The sequence below is a fragment of the Nicotiana tabacum genome, chromosome 23 (assembly GCF_000715075.1).
Source record: "Nicotiana tabacum cultivar K326 chromosome 23, ASM71507v2, whole genome shotgun sequence".
Lineage (NCBI taxonomy): Eukaryota > Viridiplantae > Streptophyta > Magnoliopsida > Solanales > Solanaceae > Nicotiana > Nicotiana tabacum.
In genome coordinates, this window is record NC_134102.1 from 74,149,627 (window position 1) to 74,168,962 (window position 19,336).

Here is a 19,336-nt window from a genome sequence, read left to right on the forward strand (position 1 = left end):
TATGCGGGTGCAGGTATTTCACGATACCACAATCTCTACACAAAGCGGCCATGCCGCCTCACCCCAATATATGCGGGTGGACATGTATCACAATACCTTAATCTCTACACAAAGCGGCCTACCGCCTCACCCCAATATATGCGGGTGGAGGTGTATCACAATACCATAATCTCTACACAAAGAGGCACTACCGCCTCACCCTAATATATGCGGATGAAAGTGTATCACAATACCGTAATCTCTACACAAAGCGGCCCTACCGCCTCACCCCTATATATGCGGGTGGAGGTGTATCACAATACCACAATCTTTACACAAAGCGGCTATGCCGCCTCATCCCCAATATATGCGGGTGGAGGTGTAACCACAATACCACAATCCTTACACAAAGCTGCTCTGCTGCCTCACCCCAATATATACGGGTGGAGGTGTAACCACAATACCACCATCCCTACACAAAGCGACTCTGCCGCCTCACCCCAATATATGCGGGTGGAGGTGTAGCCACAATACCATAATCCCTACACCAAGCGGCTCTGCCGCCTCACCCAAATATATGCAGGTGGAGGTGTAACCACAATACCACAATTTGGATTCTCAAACGATAATAGTTAGTACAAAAGATTTACTTTCAAATCATACCCTTTGGCACCTTTGATCTTAACAGGAATATAAGTTCATAAGATTTCGTCATATGTGAATTGGAATAGATCACATTGAATCCGTACAAAACTTTCTCCCCAAGGGGGTATAACATAATTGAGTAAAACTAAAGAATCATTATGCACATGACCATATATATAAACCCAAATTGACATGACTAGCGCCACTTTTGGGGTCGTAAGTTCCGGTATCTTTTGGAACACTTCATGTTCATATCCGTGCTCATCATGGAGAAATACACCTCATTACATTAGCCCATCTATGGTAAATCAATAAGTCAATTTCAATGGCACATGGACCAAATACATTTTCCATAACATTTATTGTCACTTAGCATAGGACATCCCTCTCCCACTCTATTATATACTCGCTTGTCATCTTAAGGTCATTAGCTATGTTCATGATTCTTGGGGACTTAACATCGAAGTCATTTACATTAATTATTTTAGAAGCATATGATTGAATCCATTGGGACATACAACACCTCATAATTCTCATTTTGGCAAACCGCCACATTTCATGTTCATAATATCACCTACTATGCACTTGCCATGGGTGATCACAGGATATCAGGAACATTTAAAATATTTAGGAACACCTTAGCCTCTCATCATGAGGGAGTAGGAGCTTTTATTCTTCATTCATGGAACTGTGGCCACATATCATATTCCACACTTCCATTTCTTTTCTTTCAAGGATTATCATCATAAACATCATCCTATAGAATACTCTTGAAACACCTCTCCCCAAAAAGGGTAATACATAATTTCAACTCATAAATATGTAAGAACTCACAACATATTAGAAATACCTACCAAGCATAGCATTAGTTAAAACAACCACATTTGGACATGACTTGAGTACATAAGCTTTTGGACAATTCTATTTTCGGAGTCAATTTGGAATAGTTGAACCAAGGCTCATTTCATAATCTTTCACACATCATTTCATTTCATTGGCGCTATTGGCCACAAGTATAACTTTAATTGTTGGCACGCTGTCCACACTTTATATCCACTACTCACTACTTTCACTTTCAAGCATCTTTATATATTATCGATAACAAAGAATCTCTAATCACGACATTTAGTACACATATGAGTAATTAAGAGTCTTAAGCACATTGAGATTTCTTACACAATTTGGCATAATAACCTTCACTTGAAACACTACTTGAAGTCATAACATTTTAATACCCAACTCATGCTTTGAACACATTCCCGAAGGATAACATCCTATAATACCCACAATTTTAACACCCAACTCATGCTTATTCGGAATAGTTAATTTATAATGAATAACTCAGAACTTACAAGAACATCATGTGATTCAATTCTAGGAGAGAAGTTTATCCAACATACCTTTCTTGAGCTTTCCTTTAATTACTACGATGTTTCGAAAATTTTAGCAACTTCAATCTATTTTGAGACATAACAAAATTGAACACAAATTAGGAATATATTCATGATTTTAGCTCACTTGAACATTTTATCAAACACTAGGTGTGCAAATTTAACTATAAGGTTCTTCTACAAGATTTCTTTCACCTCACAACCAATTCAACACCAAGAGTTCACCCATACTGGTTCAATGACCTTCCCACGATCTTTGTTGGTACATACATGCATTAAGAGTACCTCCCACACCCAAGAATTACCCTACTAATTACTCATTTCTAGTTCAATTTCGAAATTAAGGGTTAGGGTGTAGAATCTTACCTCTAGGATGAAGACCTAGTGTGTTTCCTTGTTAATCTCCAAGTATTCAAGCAAGAATTGAAGAACCAATTTTTGAGGAACTCTCACTCTCTCTAGGGCACTTTCTCACTCTCAAAAATATCAGATTTTGCAAGAAAAATAGTCCACAATGCCTATATAACGAAATAGGGTCGGGTTATAAAACAAAAACCCAGAATTGCACAGTCGTGCTGCATGGGGCGGCACAGTAGTGTCACCTTCTGCCAACGTTTGGTAATTTTGTCATGCCGTCTTGTAGGAGTGTCCAAATAACAAATGGTTTGAAGTGTTAGATACTAGACTCAAAGGGATTTAATTTTATAGGTAGATCACCTCCTAAGTCACTGTAGTTTGGTAGCAGCATGCGTTTGAAGTAGGATCTTATGCGAATTGAGACATTCTTTCCACCTAATGTATCCAACTTGTTCCACACGAATTCTTGCCATTCACAAAACTCCTTAGTATGTTCCAACACATCTTAAACAAATATTTTTTTATTTAAAAAAATGTGGTTCTATCGTGACAAGAGGGGTTGCTCTGATGGTAAGCAACCACCACTTCCAACCAAGAGGTTGTGAGTTCGAGTCACCCCAAGAGCAAGGTGGGGAGTTCTTGGAGGGAAGGATGCCGAGGGTCTATTGGAAACAGCCTCTCTATCTCATGGTAGGGGTAAGGTCTGCATACACACTACCCTCCCCAGACTCCACTAGTGGGATTATACTGGGTTGTTGTTGTTGTTGTTGTTGTTGTTGTTGTTGTTGTTGTTGTTGTTGTTGTTGTTGTTGGTTATATCCTATGGGTCTCATGTCACAAGTTAGCCACTATGAGTCGACATTACATTAACAATTCTGTTTTGTCGATCGTTTGACACTATTATGGATAACTGGATCTCCTTTAGTTTGATGTTATCATCTTGGTCGGGTATCCATTCCCGTGTATATTTTGGTGATTGGTGTTGTTTTTGGGAATCATCTAGTTTCAGGATACTCACAGCTGCCCAGAAGGGCAAAGTTATTGTCGGTCAGGGTACTAGCAGAGTACTCCCTGAGTTAGATGAGCATGAGGAGTCCAGACAAGAGGTTCCATCCGGAGCTTCATAGACTCCATCTGTTCAAGGAGAGGTTAGGGGTGCTCCAGCTATCACACCTCTGGATCCTCATAACGATGACATGAGGGAGGCCGTGAGATTGTTGACTAGCATTGCATCTACCTAGGCCAGACGGCAACATATATGTTCTCAGGGTGACGATGAGGGTTATAGGATTTGTGATTTCCTTAGATTAGAGCCTCTAGTTTTCACAGGATTTAGTATAGCACAAGATCCCCAAGATTTCCTAGATAGAGTATCCAGAGACCTCAGAGTTGTGCACACCACAGATAGATTCAGTTGAATTGGCTTCATATAGATTATATGATCTAGCAGCCGGTTGGTATACCATTTGGAGATCTCTAGGGGAGCAAATGTTGCTCCAGCTACATGACGAGAGTTCTCAGAGGCATTCCTTCGCCATTACTTACCTACAGAGACACGTAGAGCATGATTGGATAAGTTCCTGACATTGAGACAAGGGGTATGATTGTTGTAGAATACAACCTCTACTTTACTTCTTTGACGAGGTTTTCTCCTGCAGTAGTATCAGACATGGAGGACAGGGTGCACAGGTATATAACAAGACTTGGTCCTCATTTAGTAAATGAGTGTATGACCTTATCTATGCAGTCAGGTGTTAACATTGCACGTATTCAGGCATTCCCCTTAGCACTTGAGGAGAGGATATAGAAGCAGAGGTCTGGAAGAGATAGAAGCTCAAGAAAGAGAGGCATATTTTCAGGATCCTTTGGTGAGACATCTGGTGCTAGTAGACAACAGTGTCAGGCAGCCAGCGTCTAGTACTCCTTCACGATTTCAGGGGCTGAGATCTGATCGACCCCCACCGTCTAGAGCTAGACAAGGTGGTTCACTTTACCCTAGGTGTTCTGACTGTGGTAGACACTATTTGGGCCGATGCCCGTTTAGTGTAGATGCATGTTATGTTTGTGGAGAGTCAGGCCGTTTTATGAAAGATTGCACATCCAGGGGTGGTAGTGGTTCAACTCAGCTAGCAAGATCGTCAGCTTGATCAGCACCAGCACACCCGCAAGGGAAAGTTCCCCAGACACCAGCGGTCCATGGTAGAGGCCGAGGTGGAGCTCCTACTACAGGCGGTCCCCAGAACCGCACCTATGCTCTGGTTTGTCGCCAGGATTGGGAGGCTTCACGAGATGTGGTTACAGGTACTTTATTAGTGAATTCTCATAATGGTATGTGTTGATATATTCTCTTTCCACACTATCATATGTTTCTCCTTTTGTTGCTACTTAGTTTGGGATATAACCATAAGCCATTAAACCTTTTGAGGTAGCCAACTTAGTTGGTGATTCAGTAGTAGCTATGGTGATTGGCGACCATAGTATCACAGGCGTGTTTTTAGAGGTTGCAATATGGTGATTGGCGACCATAGTACTACAACTATCTTGATTGAGCTAGAAATGGTTGAAGTTGATGTTATACTTGGTACGGATTGTTTGTGTTCTTGCTATGTTAATGTTGATTGTAGAGCGAAGATGGTCCAGTTCAATTTTCTAGAAGGGTCGGCTATAGAATGGAAAGGTGTTTTTGCATTGCCAAAAGGAAGATTTATTTCGTACCTTAAGACAAGCAAGATGATCGCTAAGGGAATGGTGACTCTTGAATCAGTTCCAATGGTAAATGAGTTCCCTGACAAATTTCCAGATGAGCTTCCACGTCTTCCTCCAGGGCAGAGAATTGACTTTTTCATCGATATAGTGCTAGGTACACAACCAATATCTATTCCTACTAATAGGATGGGCGTTGTACTAAACATACAAACACATAGCAAATAAGCGAATAATTCCTAATCCCTCAAGTTAAGGTTAACCACGACACTTACCTCACTCCGAAGGCCACTCAATACTCAATCACAACTTTTCCTCTAGAATCCACCTCCAAATCACTCGTATCTATTCAAAAACGACTCAATAATATCAAATATTGCTAAAGGAATCAACTACATTGCATAGATTTAGATTTCCCAAACTTTCCCCCAAAAGGTCAAAAAATGACCTCGGGCCCGCTTGGTAAAAACCCGAGGTTCAGACCAAAATCCATTTACCATTCACCCCTAAGCCCGAATATGCAATTAGTTTTGGTATCCGATCTCAATTTGAGGTCTAAATCCTAATTTCCCAAAAATCCCTAATTCTACCCCAAACCCCCAATTTATACCATGAAAATCCTAGATTTTAGGTTGAAAATTCATAAAATGTAATGGGAAATTGAAAGAAAATGGTTTAGAATCACTTACCAACACTCCGGGGAAGAATTTAGCTTCGAAGAATCATCTCTAGGCCGTTTGGCTTTTGAAAAGTTGAAAGAATGGCTTAAGTCCCGTAATGGGACTGTTTAATAGCTGGGCGACAGTGCTCATCGCGTTCGCGAGGACACTGTCGAGTTCGCGAAGAGCAGAGCTTGCCAAGCTTACACAATTGCGAAAATCTTATCGCGTTCGCGAAGGATACGCCCCCTGGCCTTCGCGTTCGCGAGTCCTTGCTCGCGTTCGCGATGAAGAGTGACTGACTCTCTCCCCCAGGTCCCAACCACTACGCGTTCGCGTTGACCTGGTCGCGTTTGCGAAGGGTAAATCCCCCATCACTCCGCATTCTCGACCCAGCCTTCACGTTCGCGAAGAAGAAAAATCCAGCCATACCAGTTTCTACTTCGCGTTCGCGAGAGTGCCTTCGTGAACGCGAAGAAGGAAACCAAAAGGCACTAGAAATTGCAGAAAAACCAGAATTTTCTAAGTGCAAATCACCCCGAAGCCTATCCGAAACTCACCCGAGCCCTCGGGGCTCCAAACCAAACATGCACGCAAGTCCTAAAATATCATACGAATTCGCTCGCGCGATCAAATTGCCAAAATAACACATAGAACTACGAATTGAACATCAAATCAAATGAAATTTTTAAGAAAACTTTAAAACTTCTATTTTCACAACCGGACGTCCAAACCACGTCAAACCAACTTCGTTTCTCATCAAATTTCACAGACAAGTCATAAATATTATAGTGGACCTGTCGGGCTCCGGAACCAAAATACGGACCTGGTATCACCAAGACCAAACATCAGTCAATTCTAAAAATCCTTAAACTTCCAAACTTTTAATTTTTCATCAAAATTCCATATCTCGATCTAGGGACCTCGGAATTCGATTACGGGCATACGCCCAGGTCATAAATTACGATACAGACTTACCAGGACCGTCAAAAAATAGATTAGGGTCCGTTTGCTAAAAATATTGACCAAAGTCAACGTAAATTGATTTTTAAGGCAAAAATTCTCTCTTTATCAGTTTTTAACATATAAGCCTTCCGGAAGAACACTCGGACTGTGCACGCAAATTGAGGAAGGCTAAGATGAGATTTTTGAGACCTAGAAATGCAGTATTAGATTCTAAAACATAAGATAACCTATCGGGTCATCACATTCTCCACCTCTAAAATAACCATTCTTCCTTGAACGGACATAGAAAAGTACCTGGGCTGGTGAAAAGATGTGGATATCTACTCCGTATGTCCGACTCGGACTTCCAAGTAGCTGCCTCGACGGGCTGACCTCTCTACTGTACCCGAACTGAAGGATAACTCTTTGATCTCAAATGGCGAACCTGCCGGGTTAGAATAGCCACCGGCTCCTCCTCGTAAGTCAAATCCTTGTCCAACTGGACAGAGCTGAAATCTAACACATGGGACAGATCGTCGTGATACTTTCGAAGCTTGGATACATGAAACACCGAATGAACCGATGATAACCCCGGTGTTAATGGAAGCTTGTAAGCCACCTATCCCACTCTCTCCAGAATCTCAAAAGGTCTGATATACCTAGGGCTCAACTTGCCCTTCTTTCCGAACCTCATTACACCCTTCATGGATGATACCCAAAGCAACACTCTCTCCTCGATCATGAATGCAACATCAGGAACTCTAAGGTCGGCATAACTCTTCTGCCTTGACTGAGCTATATGAAGTCTATCCTGAATAATCTTGACCTTGTCCAAGGCATCCTGTACCAAATCTGTACCCAATAACCGAGCCTCCTCCGGCTCAAACCATCCGATCGGCGATCGACACCGTCTACCATATAGTGCCTCATAGGGAGCCATCTGAATGCTCGACTGGTAGTTGTTATTGTAGGCAAACTCTTCAAGGGGCAAGAACTGATCCCACGATCCGCCGAAGTCTATAACACATGCGCGGAGCATATCCTCCAAGATCTGAATAGTGTGCTCAGACTGTCTATCTGTCTGAGGATGAAATGCTATGCTCAACTCAACCCGCGTTCCTAACTCACGCTGTACTGCTCTCTAAAAGTGCGAGGTGAACTTTGTACCTCGATAAAAAATGATAGACACGGGCACACGGTGAAGACGGGCGATCTCACGGATGTAAATCTCTGCCAACTGCTCTGAAGAATAGGTAACTGCCACAAGAATGAAATGCGTTGACTTAGTCAGCATGTCCACAATGACCCAAATGGCATCGAACTTCCTCTAAGTTCGTGGGAGGCCAGCAACGAAATCCATAGTGATACGCTCCTACTTCTACTTAGGAATATCTATCTTCTGAAGCAAACCACTAGGCCTCTGATACTCATACTTGACTTGCTGACAATTTAGACACCGAGATACATATGCAACTATATCCTTATTCATCCTCCTCCACCAATAATGCTGCTGCAAGTCCTGATATATCATGGCGGCACCAGGATGAATAGAATACAGGGAACTGTGAGCCTCCTCTAGAATCAACTCACGAAGTCCATCCATATTAGGCACACAAACACGATCCTGCATCCTCAAAACTCCATCAACTCCAACCGTAACCTGCTTGGCATCACCATGCCACACCGTGTCCCTAAGGACAAGCAAATGAGGGTCATCATACTGGCGCTTCCTGATACGCTCAAACAACGAAGACCGAGCGATGGTACAAGCTAAAACACAGCTGGGCTCAGAAACATCCAACGTCACTAACTGATTGGCCAAAGACTAAACATCTAGTGCAAGTGGTCTCTCACCGACTGGGATATATGCAAGGCTACCCATACTCACTGACTTCCTACTTAAGGCATCGGCCACCACGTTGGCCTTCCCGGGATGATACAAGATGGTGATATCATAATCTTTTAATAGCTCTAACCACCTCCTCTGCCTCAAATTGAGCTCCTTTTGTTTGAACGAGTACTGTAAATTCCGATGGTCCGTGAAAATCTCACATGACACGCCGTAAAGATAGTGTCTCCAAATCTTCAGCACATGAACAATGGCTGCCAACTCTAAGTCATGGATAGGGTAATTCTTCTCGTGAACCTTCAACTGTCGTGAAGCATATGCAATAACCTTGCCACCCTGCATCAATACCGAACCCGGACAAATACGAGATGCGTCACAATATACTATATAAGATCCTGAACCTGAGGGTAACACCAATACTGGTGTCGTAGTTAAAGTAGTCTTGAGCTTCTGAAAGCTCGCCTCACACTCGTCCGACCATCTAAACGGGGCACCCTTCTAGGTTAACCTGGTTAACGGGGATGCTATAAATGAGAACCCCTCCATAAACCGACGGTAATAACCCGCCAATCCCAAGAAACTACGGATCTCTTTAGGTGATGTGGGTCTAGGCCAGTTCTGAACTGCCTCAATCTTCTTAGGATCCACCTGAATTCTCTCTGCTGATACAACGTGACCATAGAAAGCAACTAAACTCAACCAAACTCGCATTTTGAGAACTTAGCATATAACTGGATGTCTCTCAGAGTTTGAAGAACGATTCAAAGATGCTGCTCATGCTCCTCTCGGCTGCAGGAGTAGATCAAGATATCATCAATAAACACAATCACGAAGGAATCCAAGTAGGGCTTGAACACCCAGTTAATCAAATCCATGAATGCTACTGGGCATTTGTCAGCCCAAATGACATCACTATAAACTCATAATGCCATACCGAGTCCGAAAAGCTGTCTTAGAAACATCGAATGCCCTAATCCTCAACTGATGATAGCCAGATCGCAAATCAATCTTCGAAAACACCTTGGCACCCTGAAGCTGATCAAATAAATCATCAATCCTCAGAAATGGATATTTGTTCTTAATGGTGACCTTGTTCAACTGCCGATAATCTATACAAATCCTCATTGATTCATCTTTCTTCTTCACAAACAACACAGGTGCACCCCAGGGTGAGACACTAGGTCTAATGAAGCCCCTATCAAGCAGATCTTACAATTGTTCCTTTAATTCTTTCAACTCCGGCGGGGCCATGCGGTATGACGGAATGGAAATGGGCTGAGTGCTCGGAGCCAAATCAATGCAAAAATCAATATCCCTGTCGGGTGGCATCCCCGGCAGATCTGCAGGAAATACCTCTGGAAACGCACGAACAACTGGCACTGAAACCATGAAAGGAACCTCCGCACTAGAATCGCGGACATAAGCCAAATAAGCTAGATACCCCTTCTCGACCATATGCCGAGCCATCACATAAGAGATAACCCTGCTGGTAGAATGGCCAGAATTCCCTCTCCACTCTAATCGAGGCAACCCCGGCAAGGCTAAGGTCACCGTTTTGGCGTGACAATCTAATATAGCATGATAAGGTGACAGCCAATCCATACCAGAATGACATCAAAATCAACCATATCGAGAAGTAGAAGATCTACACGAGTCTCAAGGCTTCCAATGGTGACCATACACGAACGATAAACACGATCTACAATAATAGCATCTCCCACTGGTGTGGACACATACACATGAGCACTCAAAGAATCACGAGGCACGACCAAATAGGAAGCAAAATAGGATGACACATAGGAGTAAGTAGATCCTGGATCAAATAGAACTGAAGCATCCCTACTGCAAACTGAAACGGTACCTGTAATAACAACATTAGATGACTCAGCCTCAGGCCTGGCTGAAAAAGCATAACACCGGGGCTGGGCCCCACCACCCTGAACTACGTCCCTGGGACGGCCTCTAGCTGGCTGGTCTCCACCTCTAACGGCCTGACCTCTAATTCTAACAGCCTGGCCCCTACCTCTAGCTGCCTGACCCCTGCCTCTGGCTGACTGAGCAGGTGGTGCAGTAACTGGAGTCAGAACCATGGCACGAGAACCCTGATGATGTGAGCTGCTCGATGTCCGAGGGCAAAATCTAGCAATGTGCCTCGGATCACCACAAGTATAGCAAGACCTCGGCTGCTATGACTGTTGGTCGTGAAACTGACCCTGTCGACCTGAATAACCACCCTGAAAACTTTGGAGCGGAGGTGCACTGTAAGCTAGCTGGTCAAAATAATGCATCTGAGGGCCACGACCACCTGAGCCACCGTGGGATGCCTGGAGTGCTGAATGAAATAGCCTAGTAGGATGGCCTCTGCCATAAGTACCCCAGCCTCCAGATGAGGCTCCACTGAATCCACCAGAGTGACGAGACCTCTTGTCAGACCCCTGACCAATCCCCTTAGCTAAAACCATCTCGACTCGCCTAGCAACATTAGCAGCCGCCTGAAAAGAAATCTCACTCCCAATCTCCTTAGCCATCTACAATCTGATAGGTTGAGCAAGTCCATCAATAAACTTCCTCACCCTCTCTCTCTCTCGGTAGGAAGTAAAATAAGAGCATGATAGGCCAAATCCACAAAACGGGTCTCATATTGAGTAACAGTCATACTGCCATACTGGAGATGCTCGAACTGATGACGATGCTCCTCTCTCAATGTGATAGGGAGAATCTCCCAAGTAAGAGCAGGCGACCTAGCTGGTCTGGTCAACAGATAATCTCTCCACCATTTCTTGGCGGAACCATTCATCTGAAATATAGCAAAATCGACCTCGTTGTTCTCCACTATACCCATGTTCCGTAGAACCTCGTGACAGCTATCGAGATACTCCTGGGGATCCTCTGAAGGAGCACCACTGAAGTGAACTGGAAAGAGCTTGGTGAACTTGTCCAATCTCCATAAATCCTCAAAAGACATAGCTGACCCATCTTCGGCCTGTGTTGCAACAACCGGCTGAACTACTCTGACTGGCTGAGCTGCTGGATACTGATACTGGGGAGCTATCTGCTCCGGAGTGGGAGTAGTAGGAGTCTGGGCTCCACCTCCAGCCTGAGAGACGGTTAGTGCCATGGGAAATGCTCCAGTCTGGGCCACACTCTTCATAAGGCCCACAAAACGGACCAAAGCGTCCTGAAGTACTAGGGTGGCAATGAACCACTCCGGAACCTAAGCTGGTCCGGCAGGAACTGTCTGGGCTGGAACCTCCTCGCCCATCTCTACCTGAGGCTCCACTGCTGGTACTGCTGCACGAGCTCTGGGTTGAGCCTTGCCCCTACCCCGGCCTCTGGCACTGCCTCAGCCTCGACCTATGCCCCTCATAGGAGCTGCCAGTGGGCGCTCTAGCTGCTACTCAGCTGAGGAAGTTACGTGTTCTCGCCATCTACGAGAGAATAAGAGTAGAAGAGTTCAATCAGTATTGAGAAAACAAAATCGCATAACAGAGAAGAATAGAAGTGAAATTTGTTCCTAAAATTCATAGCCTCTGGAAGATAAGCACAGACGTCTCTCTACCGATCCTCCAGACTCTACTAAGCTCGCTCGTGAATCGTGAGACCTAGGCAACCTAGTGCTTTGATACCAACTTGTCACGACCCGGAATTCCCACCGTCAGGACCGTGATGGCGCCTAACATTTCACTTGCTAGGCAAGCCAACGATAGAGATTATTAAGCCAAATTCTTATACATTTCAATAATTAACAGTAAATAAGCTATAACAAGGTAAAAAGAAAAGCGCGGAAATCCATAACAACTTTAATGCTTATACACAACTACCCAGAAACTGGTGTCACAATCCACGAACTACTAAGATTTAGCTACAAGTAAAGTGTCTGAAGGAAATACAACTATTTTCGATACAAATGAAACAGTAAAGGAAATGTATAGAAGGGGATGCCAGGGCCTGCGGACGCCAACAGGACTACCTTGGGTCTCCAAACAGATCAAGCGAGCAGCTAGACTCAGGGTCAACTCGGTACGGTACCAAAATCTACACAGAAAGTGCAGTATCATTACAACCGACCCTATGTACTGGTAAGTGTCGAGTCTAACCTCAGCGAAGTAGTGACGAGGCTAGGACAAGACACCTACAAATAAACCTGTGTAATATATATATCAATATATATAACAATAATAATAACTAAAGAAGCAAGGCAAGAAATATTGGGAAGGGGACATGCTGAGAGGATTACATGGCAAGGAATCATAATAGGAATGAGAACCATATAAATCGATATACCTTTAACAAAAAGAAACAAGTAGACACAGTAAAGGAAAGTGTACAGCATCACCCTTCGTGCTTTTACTCTCAACCTCACCATAAGAAACAATAGAAACGACACGGCATCACCCTTCGTGCATTAACTCTCTCTCATAACATGGCATGGCATCACCCTTCGTGCATTATCACTCACTCACAAACTTTGCACGGCATCACCCTTTGTGCTTTAACACTCTCCCTCACCAAGACAATGAACAATAACAACAGTGAGATAGAAATATCAAGAACAAGTCTTACTTCAACATTCAATTCCACGTTACTAACCTCAACTTTGAGTTAATACCCAATCAATACCAATTTCCGTGAAACATAATATGAGTTGTTCAACATAACGAATAGCTAGTCTAACCATGAACAATGTGATCAAGGAATACCACGATTACAATAATAAGACTCACTCACATGTTATGACTCGACAACAACACATAGGTACTCGTCACCACACCTATATGTTGTACTCAACTTACAAACACATAGCAAATAAGCGAATAATGCCTAATCCCTCAAGCCAAGGTTAACCACGATACTTACCTCGCTTTGAAGGTCACTCAATACTCAATCACAGCTTTTCCTCTAGAATCCACCTCCAAACCACTCGTATCTATTCAAAAACGACTTAATAATATCAAATATTGCTAAAGGAATCAATTACAATGCATAGATTTAGATTTCCCAGACTTTCCCCAAAAAGTCAAAAAATTGACCCCGGGCCCGCTTGGTCAAAATCCGAGGTTCGGACCAAAATCCATTTACCCATTCACCTCGGAGCCCAAATATACAATTAGTTTTGAAATCCGACCTCATTTTGAGGTCTAAATCCCAATTTCCCAAAAATCCCTAATTCTACCCAAACCCCCAATTTCTACCATGGAAATGCTAGATTTTAGGTTGGAAACTCATGTAATGTAATGAGTAATTGAAAGAAAATGGTTTAGAATGACTTACCAATACTTTGAAGAAGAATTTAGCTTGAGAGAATCGTCTCTAGGCCGTTTGGCTTTTGAAAAGTTGAAAGAATGGCTTAAGTCTCGTAATGGGACTGTTTAATAGCTGGGCGACAGTGTTCATTGCGTTCGCAAGGACACTATCGCGTTCGCAAAGAGCAGAGCTTGCCAAGCTTACTCGATCGCGAAACTCTTATCGTGTTCGCGAAGGCTACGCCCCCTGGCCTTCGCGTTCGAGAGTCCTTGCTCGCGTTCGCGATGAAAAGTTACTGACTCCCTCCCCCAGGTCCCAAACACTACGTGTTCGCGTTGAGCTGGTCGCGTTCGAGAAGAGTAAAGCCATCATCGCTCCGCATTCACGACCCAGCCTTCGTGTTCGCGAAGAAGAAAAACCCAGCCATCCCAGTTTCTACTTCGCGTTCGCGAGAGTGCCTTCACGAGCGCGAAGAAGGAAACCAGAAGGCACCTGAAACTGCAGAAAAACCAGATTTTTCTAAGTGCAAAACACCCCGAAGCCTATCCGAAACTCACCCGAGCCCTCAGGGATCCAAACCAAACATGCACACAAGTCCTAAAATATCATACAAACTCGCTCGCAGGATCAAATCGCCAAAATAACACATAGAACTAATAATTGAACACCAAATCAAATAAATTTTCAAGAAAACTTTAAAACTTCTATTTTCACAACCGGACGTCCGAATCATGTCAAACCAACTTCGTTTCTCACCAAATTTCACAGACAAGTCTTAAATATTATAGTGGACCTGTACCGGGCTCTGGAACCAAAATACGGACCCAGTATCAACAAGACCAAACATCAGTCAATTCTAAAAATCCTTTAACTTTCAAACTTTTAATTTTTCATCAAAATTCCATATCTCGAGCTAGGGACCTCAGAATTCGATTCCGGTCATAGGCCTAGGTCCCAAATTATGATACGAACCTATCGGGATTGTCAAAATACGGATCCGGGTCCGTTTGCTTAAAATATTGATCAAAGTCAACTTAAATAGATTTTTAAGGCAAAAATTCTCTTTTTTCGATTTTTAACATATAAGCCTTCCGGAAGAATACTCGGACTGTGTACGCAAATCGAGAAAGGCTAAGATGAGGTTTTTGAGACCTCAAAACGCAGAATTAGATTCTAAAATGTAAGATGACCTATCGGGTCATCACAACAGCGCACATTATTCACAATCTTTAATTAGTTTACAGTAACAAATTAAGAACAAATTCATCTTGATTTCCATAATTATTTCAATTTGGTTTGAGTTTTGTTAGAAAATCAACCATTTACTACAATTGTTAGAGATTTAAAGAATTTATTATACTTAAAGAGTACAGAAATTTACTCTGTAATAAACAAATCCATTGTTGGGCTAGGTTTTCTTTCTCCTGCTGATTTTTAATTTCCCATGAAGAATTTACAGAAATTAAATAAATTTGGTGTTATAAATGGTAAATAAAAGAAACTTGATAAAAATACATCTGAAAAGAAATGGTTCTTTAATAAGCAATTCATCCTATTCTCATCGGTTCTGTCCAAACAAAAATAGGATTATAGGCGTATCCTTTTCTTTGATTCTTTTTTTCTTTGTCCTAATGTCGTTGCTGCCTAAACAAATTAGGATTACAATTCCTAATGTTTTCGTTAAGGTTTTTGATGTTCTTTTAGATTTTTTTCTGTCACGACCCAAAATCTAACTAGTCGTGATGGCACTTAACCCACCCCGATAGGTAAGTCAAATTGTAACAATCCAATTCAAAAGAGATTTAACTGAGAAAATACATGATGAAAATAACTGAACTTTTATACCAAAAATCAAAAGAACTGGTAGTACAAATCATGAGCTTCTAAGATTTACAGTTTTCAAAGTTGGTATGAAATAAATGCATCATTTGTTTGAAACATACATGAACAGATTAAAAATTCTAAAGCTACCAAGAACAAAAGGCAGCTATGACCGGAACACATGTACATCTTCAAATCCAACTTCCGCCATACACAACAGCATCTAACATCTGCACGCAAGGTACAGAAGTGTAGTATGAGTACAATTGACCCCATGTACTCAATAAGTAACAAACCTAACCTTAGGTTGAAAGTAGTGACGAGCTTGGATAAAGGTCAGAGTCTAACACCAATAGCCAATAATATGTTGCTTAGCTCGTTCACAGTTACGAAAAACTAGTCATGCTTTTCTGGTATAAGAGTATAACCCAAATCTTTCACCGAAAATACCAAAGTATGAGTAAGTCAGAAAACTGTGATTTTTTCCAAAATCTTTCAACAATAAATAAGATATTTCATTATCAGATAGCATGAGAAAAGTACTTCTCTACGCCTGCATGTCAATGTGCACCTGAAATTATGAATGTCACCAAAATCGGGTAGCATGAGGAAATGCATCTCTATGTCTGTATGTCAAGTATGCATGTCAAATGCAATGCATCACAGTGATAAAATCATGTACTCACACTCTCAGAGTACTCAATCTCACTGTCTCACACTCCCACTCATCACGCTGAATCACTCAACACACTCAGTCACTCAGCACTGTACAGGGCAAAATCCAGCCCAGGGCAGATCCAGCTCAAAAGCTAATAAATCCTACTGCGGCGCGCAGCCTGATCCCATCGTGAATTAAAAGCAATCGCGCTCACTGTGGGTGTGCAGACTCCGGAGAGGCAGATCCAACCCAAGCGCTATAATAAGCCAATCATGATATGAATCAATAATGCCTGTTGCAGTGTGCAACCCGATCCCATAAATATCACTTCATAAACAGGCCCTCGACCTCACTCATTCATCAATCTCTCCAGTCTCTCGGGCTCACAATGTCATAAAAATCAGCCCCAAAATGATGATATAATGTATCAATAAATAGCAACAGAGACTGAGATATGATATGCAAATGAATGAGTATGACTGAGTATATAACTGCAATTTAAGCAAATCACTCCACAATAGATATGACCTCAGTGTGTCCCAACAGAATAAGCATATAACCTAAATATGGTTTCTAACATGGATCACAGCTCAATTACTCTAACACGTAGAAATCTTATGGATAAAAACAAGATTAGGTAACTAAACAGTACCAAAGAAACAACCGTGTCGTAATTCACCTCAACACCAAACACATATCATGTATATTCAGGGGTTCATACCCTCAGTACCAAGTTTAGAAGTGTTACTTACCTCGAACAAGCCAAATCAAATACCGAACAAGCTAAACGATGCTCCAAAAAAACCATCTCGTGCGTACCGACCTCTGAACAGCTCAAAACTAGCCAAAAGCAACTCAAGAACATCAAAAAATGCCAAAGAAAACAAACCCAATCAATAAAGGTGAAATCTTTAATCAAAAGCCCAAAGTCAACCAAAAAGTTATACTTGGGACCATACCTCGGAACCAGACAAAACATATAAAATCCGACAACCCATTCAATTACGAGTCCAACCATACTAGTTTCACTCAAATCCAACTCCGAATCGATATTCGAAACTCAAACATTCACTCTATCAAACCTTAGACAAAACCCCCCATTTTTCCTTTTGAAATCAACAACCAATTCCCAGAAATAAAGATAGATTCATGAAATATAATCAAAACCGAGTAGAGAATATTTACGCCGATCCATATGGTGAAAATCGCCTCAAATATCGCTTCAATCCGAGCTCCATAGCTCCAAATATGTTAAAATGAACTTAATATTCCGAAATTTGATGTTTTATTGCATTGCCAGGGGTCTCTTGTCGTGATCGCGATCCCCAACATCGCGATCGAAATTCAAAAAACATTGTAGCTCAATTTTTACCCATCGCAATCGCGAATATTCCCCCGCGATCGCGATGAACAAACTCCCACAAGCTTGCCCAACTCTTCCAGACAGCCTCTAGTATAATAGCTATACCTTTTTGTACAAATTACCAAATGACAAAAAGTTTTATTTTCGAAAAACTAGACATCAAGGGCTACAACTTTTATTTTTGGATCATCTCCAAATTCCTTATGATAGTAGAAATTCTTCTTCGTGAACGCAAAGCTCTCTCCGCAAACGCGATTCACAAGCCCCTTTTTCCATTTTGCTCTTCGCGAACGCGACCCAAGTCCGCGATCGCGATGCACACTGCTGTAGCCAAAAACCAATAACTAAAAATGGCCTATAAATGGTCTGAAACCACGCCGGAACTCACACGAGCCCCTCGGGACCTCGTCCGAACATGCCAACAATTCCCATAACATAACATGAACCTACTCGAGGCCTCAAATCACACATAACAATATCGAAACGAAGAATCTCACCTCAAATTGAACTTAATGAACTTTCAACTTTCAACTTCCAAAACTTGTGCCGAAATATATCAAATCAACTCGGAATGAGCTCAAATTTTGCGCACAAGTCCCAAATGACATAACGAAGCTATTCTAATTCCCAGAACCACAATCCGAATCCGATATCCTCAAAGTCAACTCTCAGTCAAACTTATGAACTTTACAACAACAACAACAACAATAAATCTAGTAGTTTCCCACAAGTGGGGTCTAGGGAGGGTAATATGTATGCAACCTTACCCCTACCCTTGGAAGAGCAGTGAGGTCGTTTCCGATAGACCCTCGGCTAGAGAACGACTGAAATAGAAAAGATAATTGCAACAAGTAGGAATAACAACACGATGAAATAAGATTGAATCCAAGAATGCAATCAAACTCTAGGTAGTAATAGCCATCTAATAAAAAAAGATATCATACTAACACTAATGCTAGCGAACCGAGTAAGACAAAGAGAAACACTCGACTACCTACGAACTTTCTACCCTAATCTTTGACTTCCACACCCTCCTATCTAGGTCCATGTCCTCAGTCAACTCCAATTGCGCCATGTCATGCCTAATAACCTCTCCCCAAGACTTCTTTGGCCTACCTCTACCCTTCCTACTGCCCACTGAGGCTAACCGCTCGCACCTTCTAACTGGGGCTTCTATACTTCTCCTCTTAACATGTCCGAACCATCTCAACCTCGCCTCTCGCATCTTATCCTCCACAAGGGCCACTCCCATATTTTCCCGGATAACTTCATTCCTAATCTTATCCAACCAGTTATGCCCACACATCCATCTCAACATCCTCATCTCAACTACTTTTTGCTTCTGGGTATGAGAGTTCTTGACCAGCCAATACTCTGCTCCATACAACATAGTCGGTCTAACTACAGCCTTGTAGAACTCACCTTTAAGTCTAAGCGGCACATTCTTATCACACAAGACAGCGAAAGCGAGCCTCCATTTCATCCATCCTGCTCCGATACGATGCGTCAAATTTTCATCAATCTCCCTGTTACCTTGTATTATAGATCCGAGATACTTGAAACTACCTCTCTTGGGGATGACTTGTGTATCAAGCTTCACTTCCATATCTCCTTCCTGGGTACCATTGTTGAACTTGCACTCCATGTATTCTGTCTTGGTCCTGCTCAACTTGAAACCCTTAGACTCTAGAGTCTGCTTCCAAACCTCCAGCATCTCGTTAA

At 42.4% G+C, this 19,336-nt stretch overlaps 1 protein-coding gene across 1 annotated transcript; it reads left to right on the top strand.

Moving 5' to 3' along the window:
• The first annotated feature begins 4,880 nt into the window (after positions 1-4,880).
• LOC142177218 (uncharacterized) lies at positions 4,881-5,303 on the top strand. The gene has a single exon (XM_075245687.1). It carries the CDS (start codon positions 4,881-4,883, stop codon positions 5,301-5,303), a length of 423 nt encoding a protein of 140 aa, XP_075101788.1.
• Positions 5,304-19,336: the final 14,033 nt, after the last annotated feature.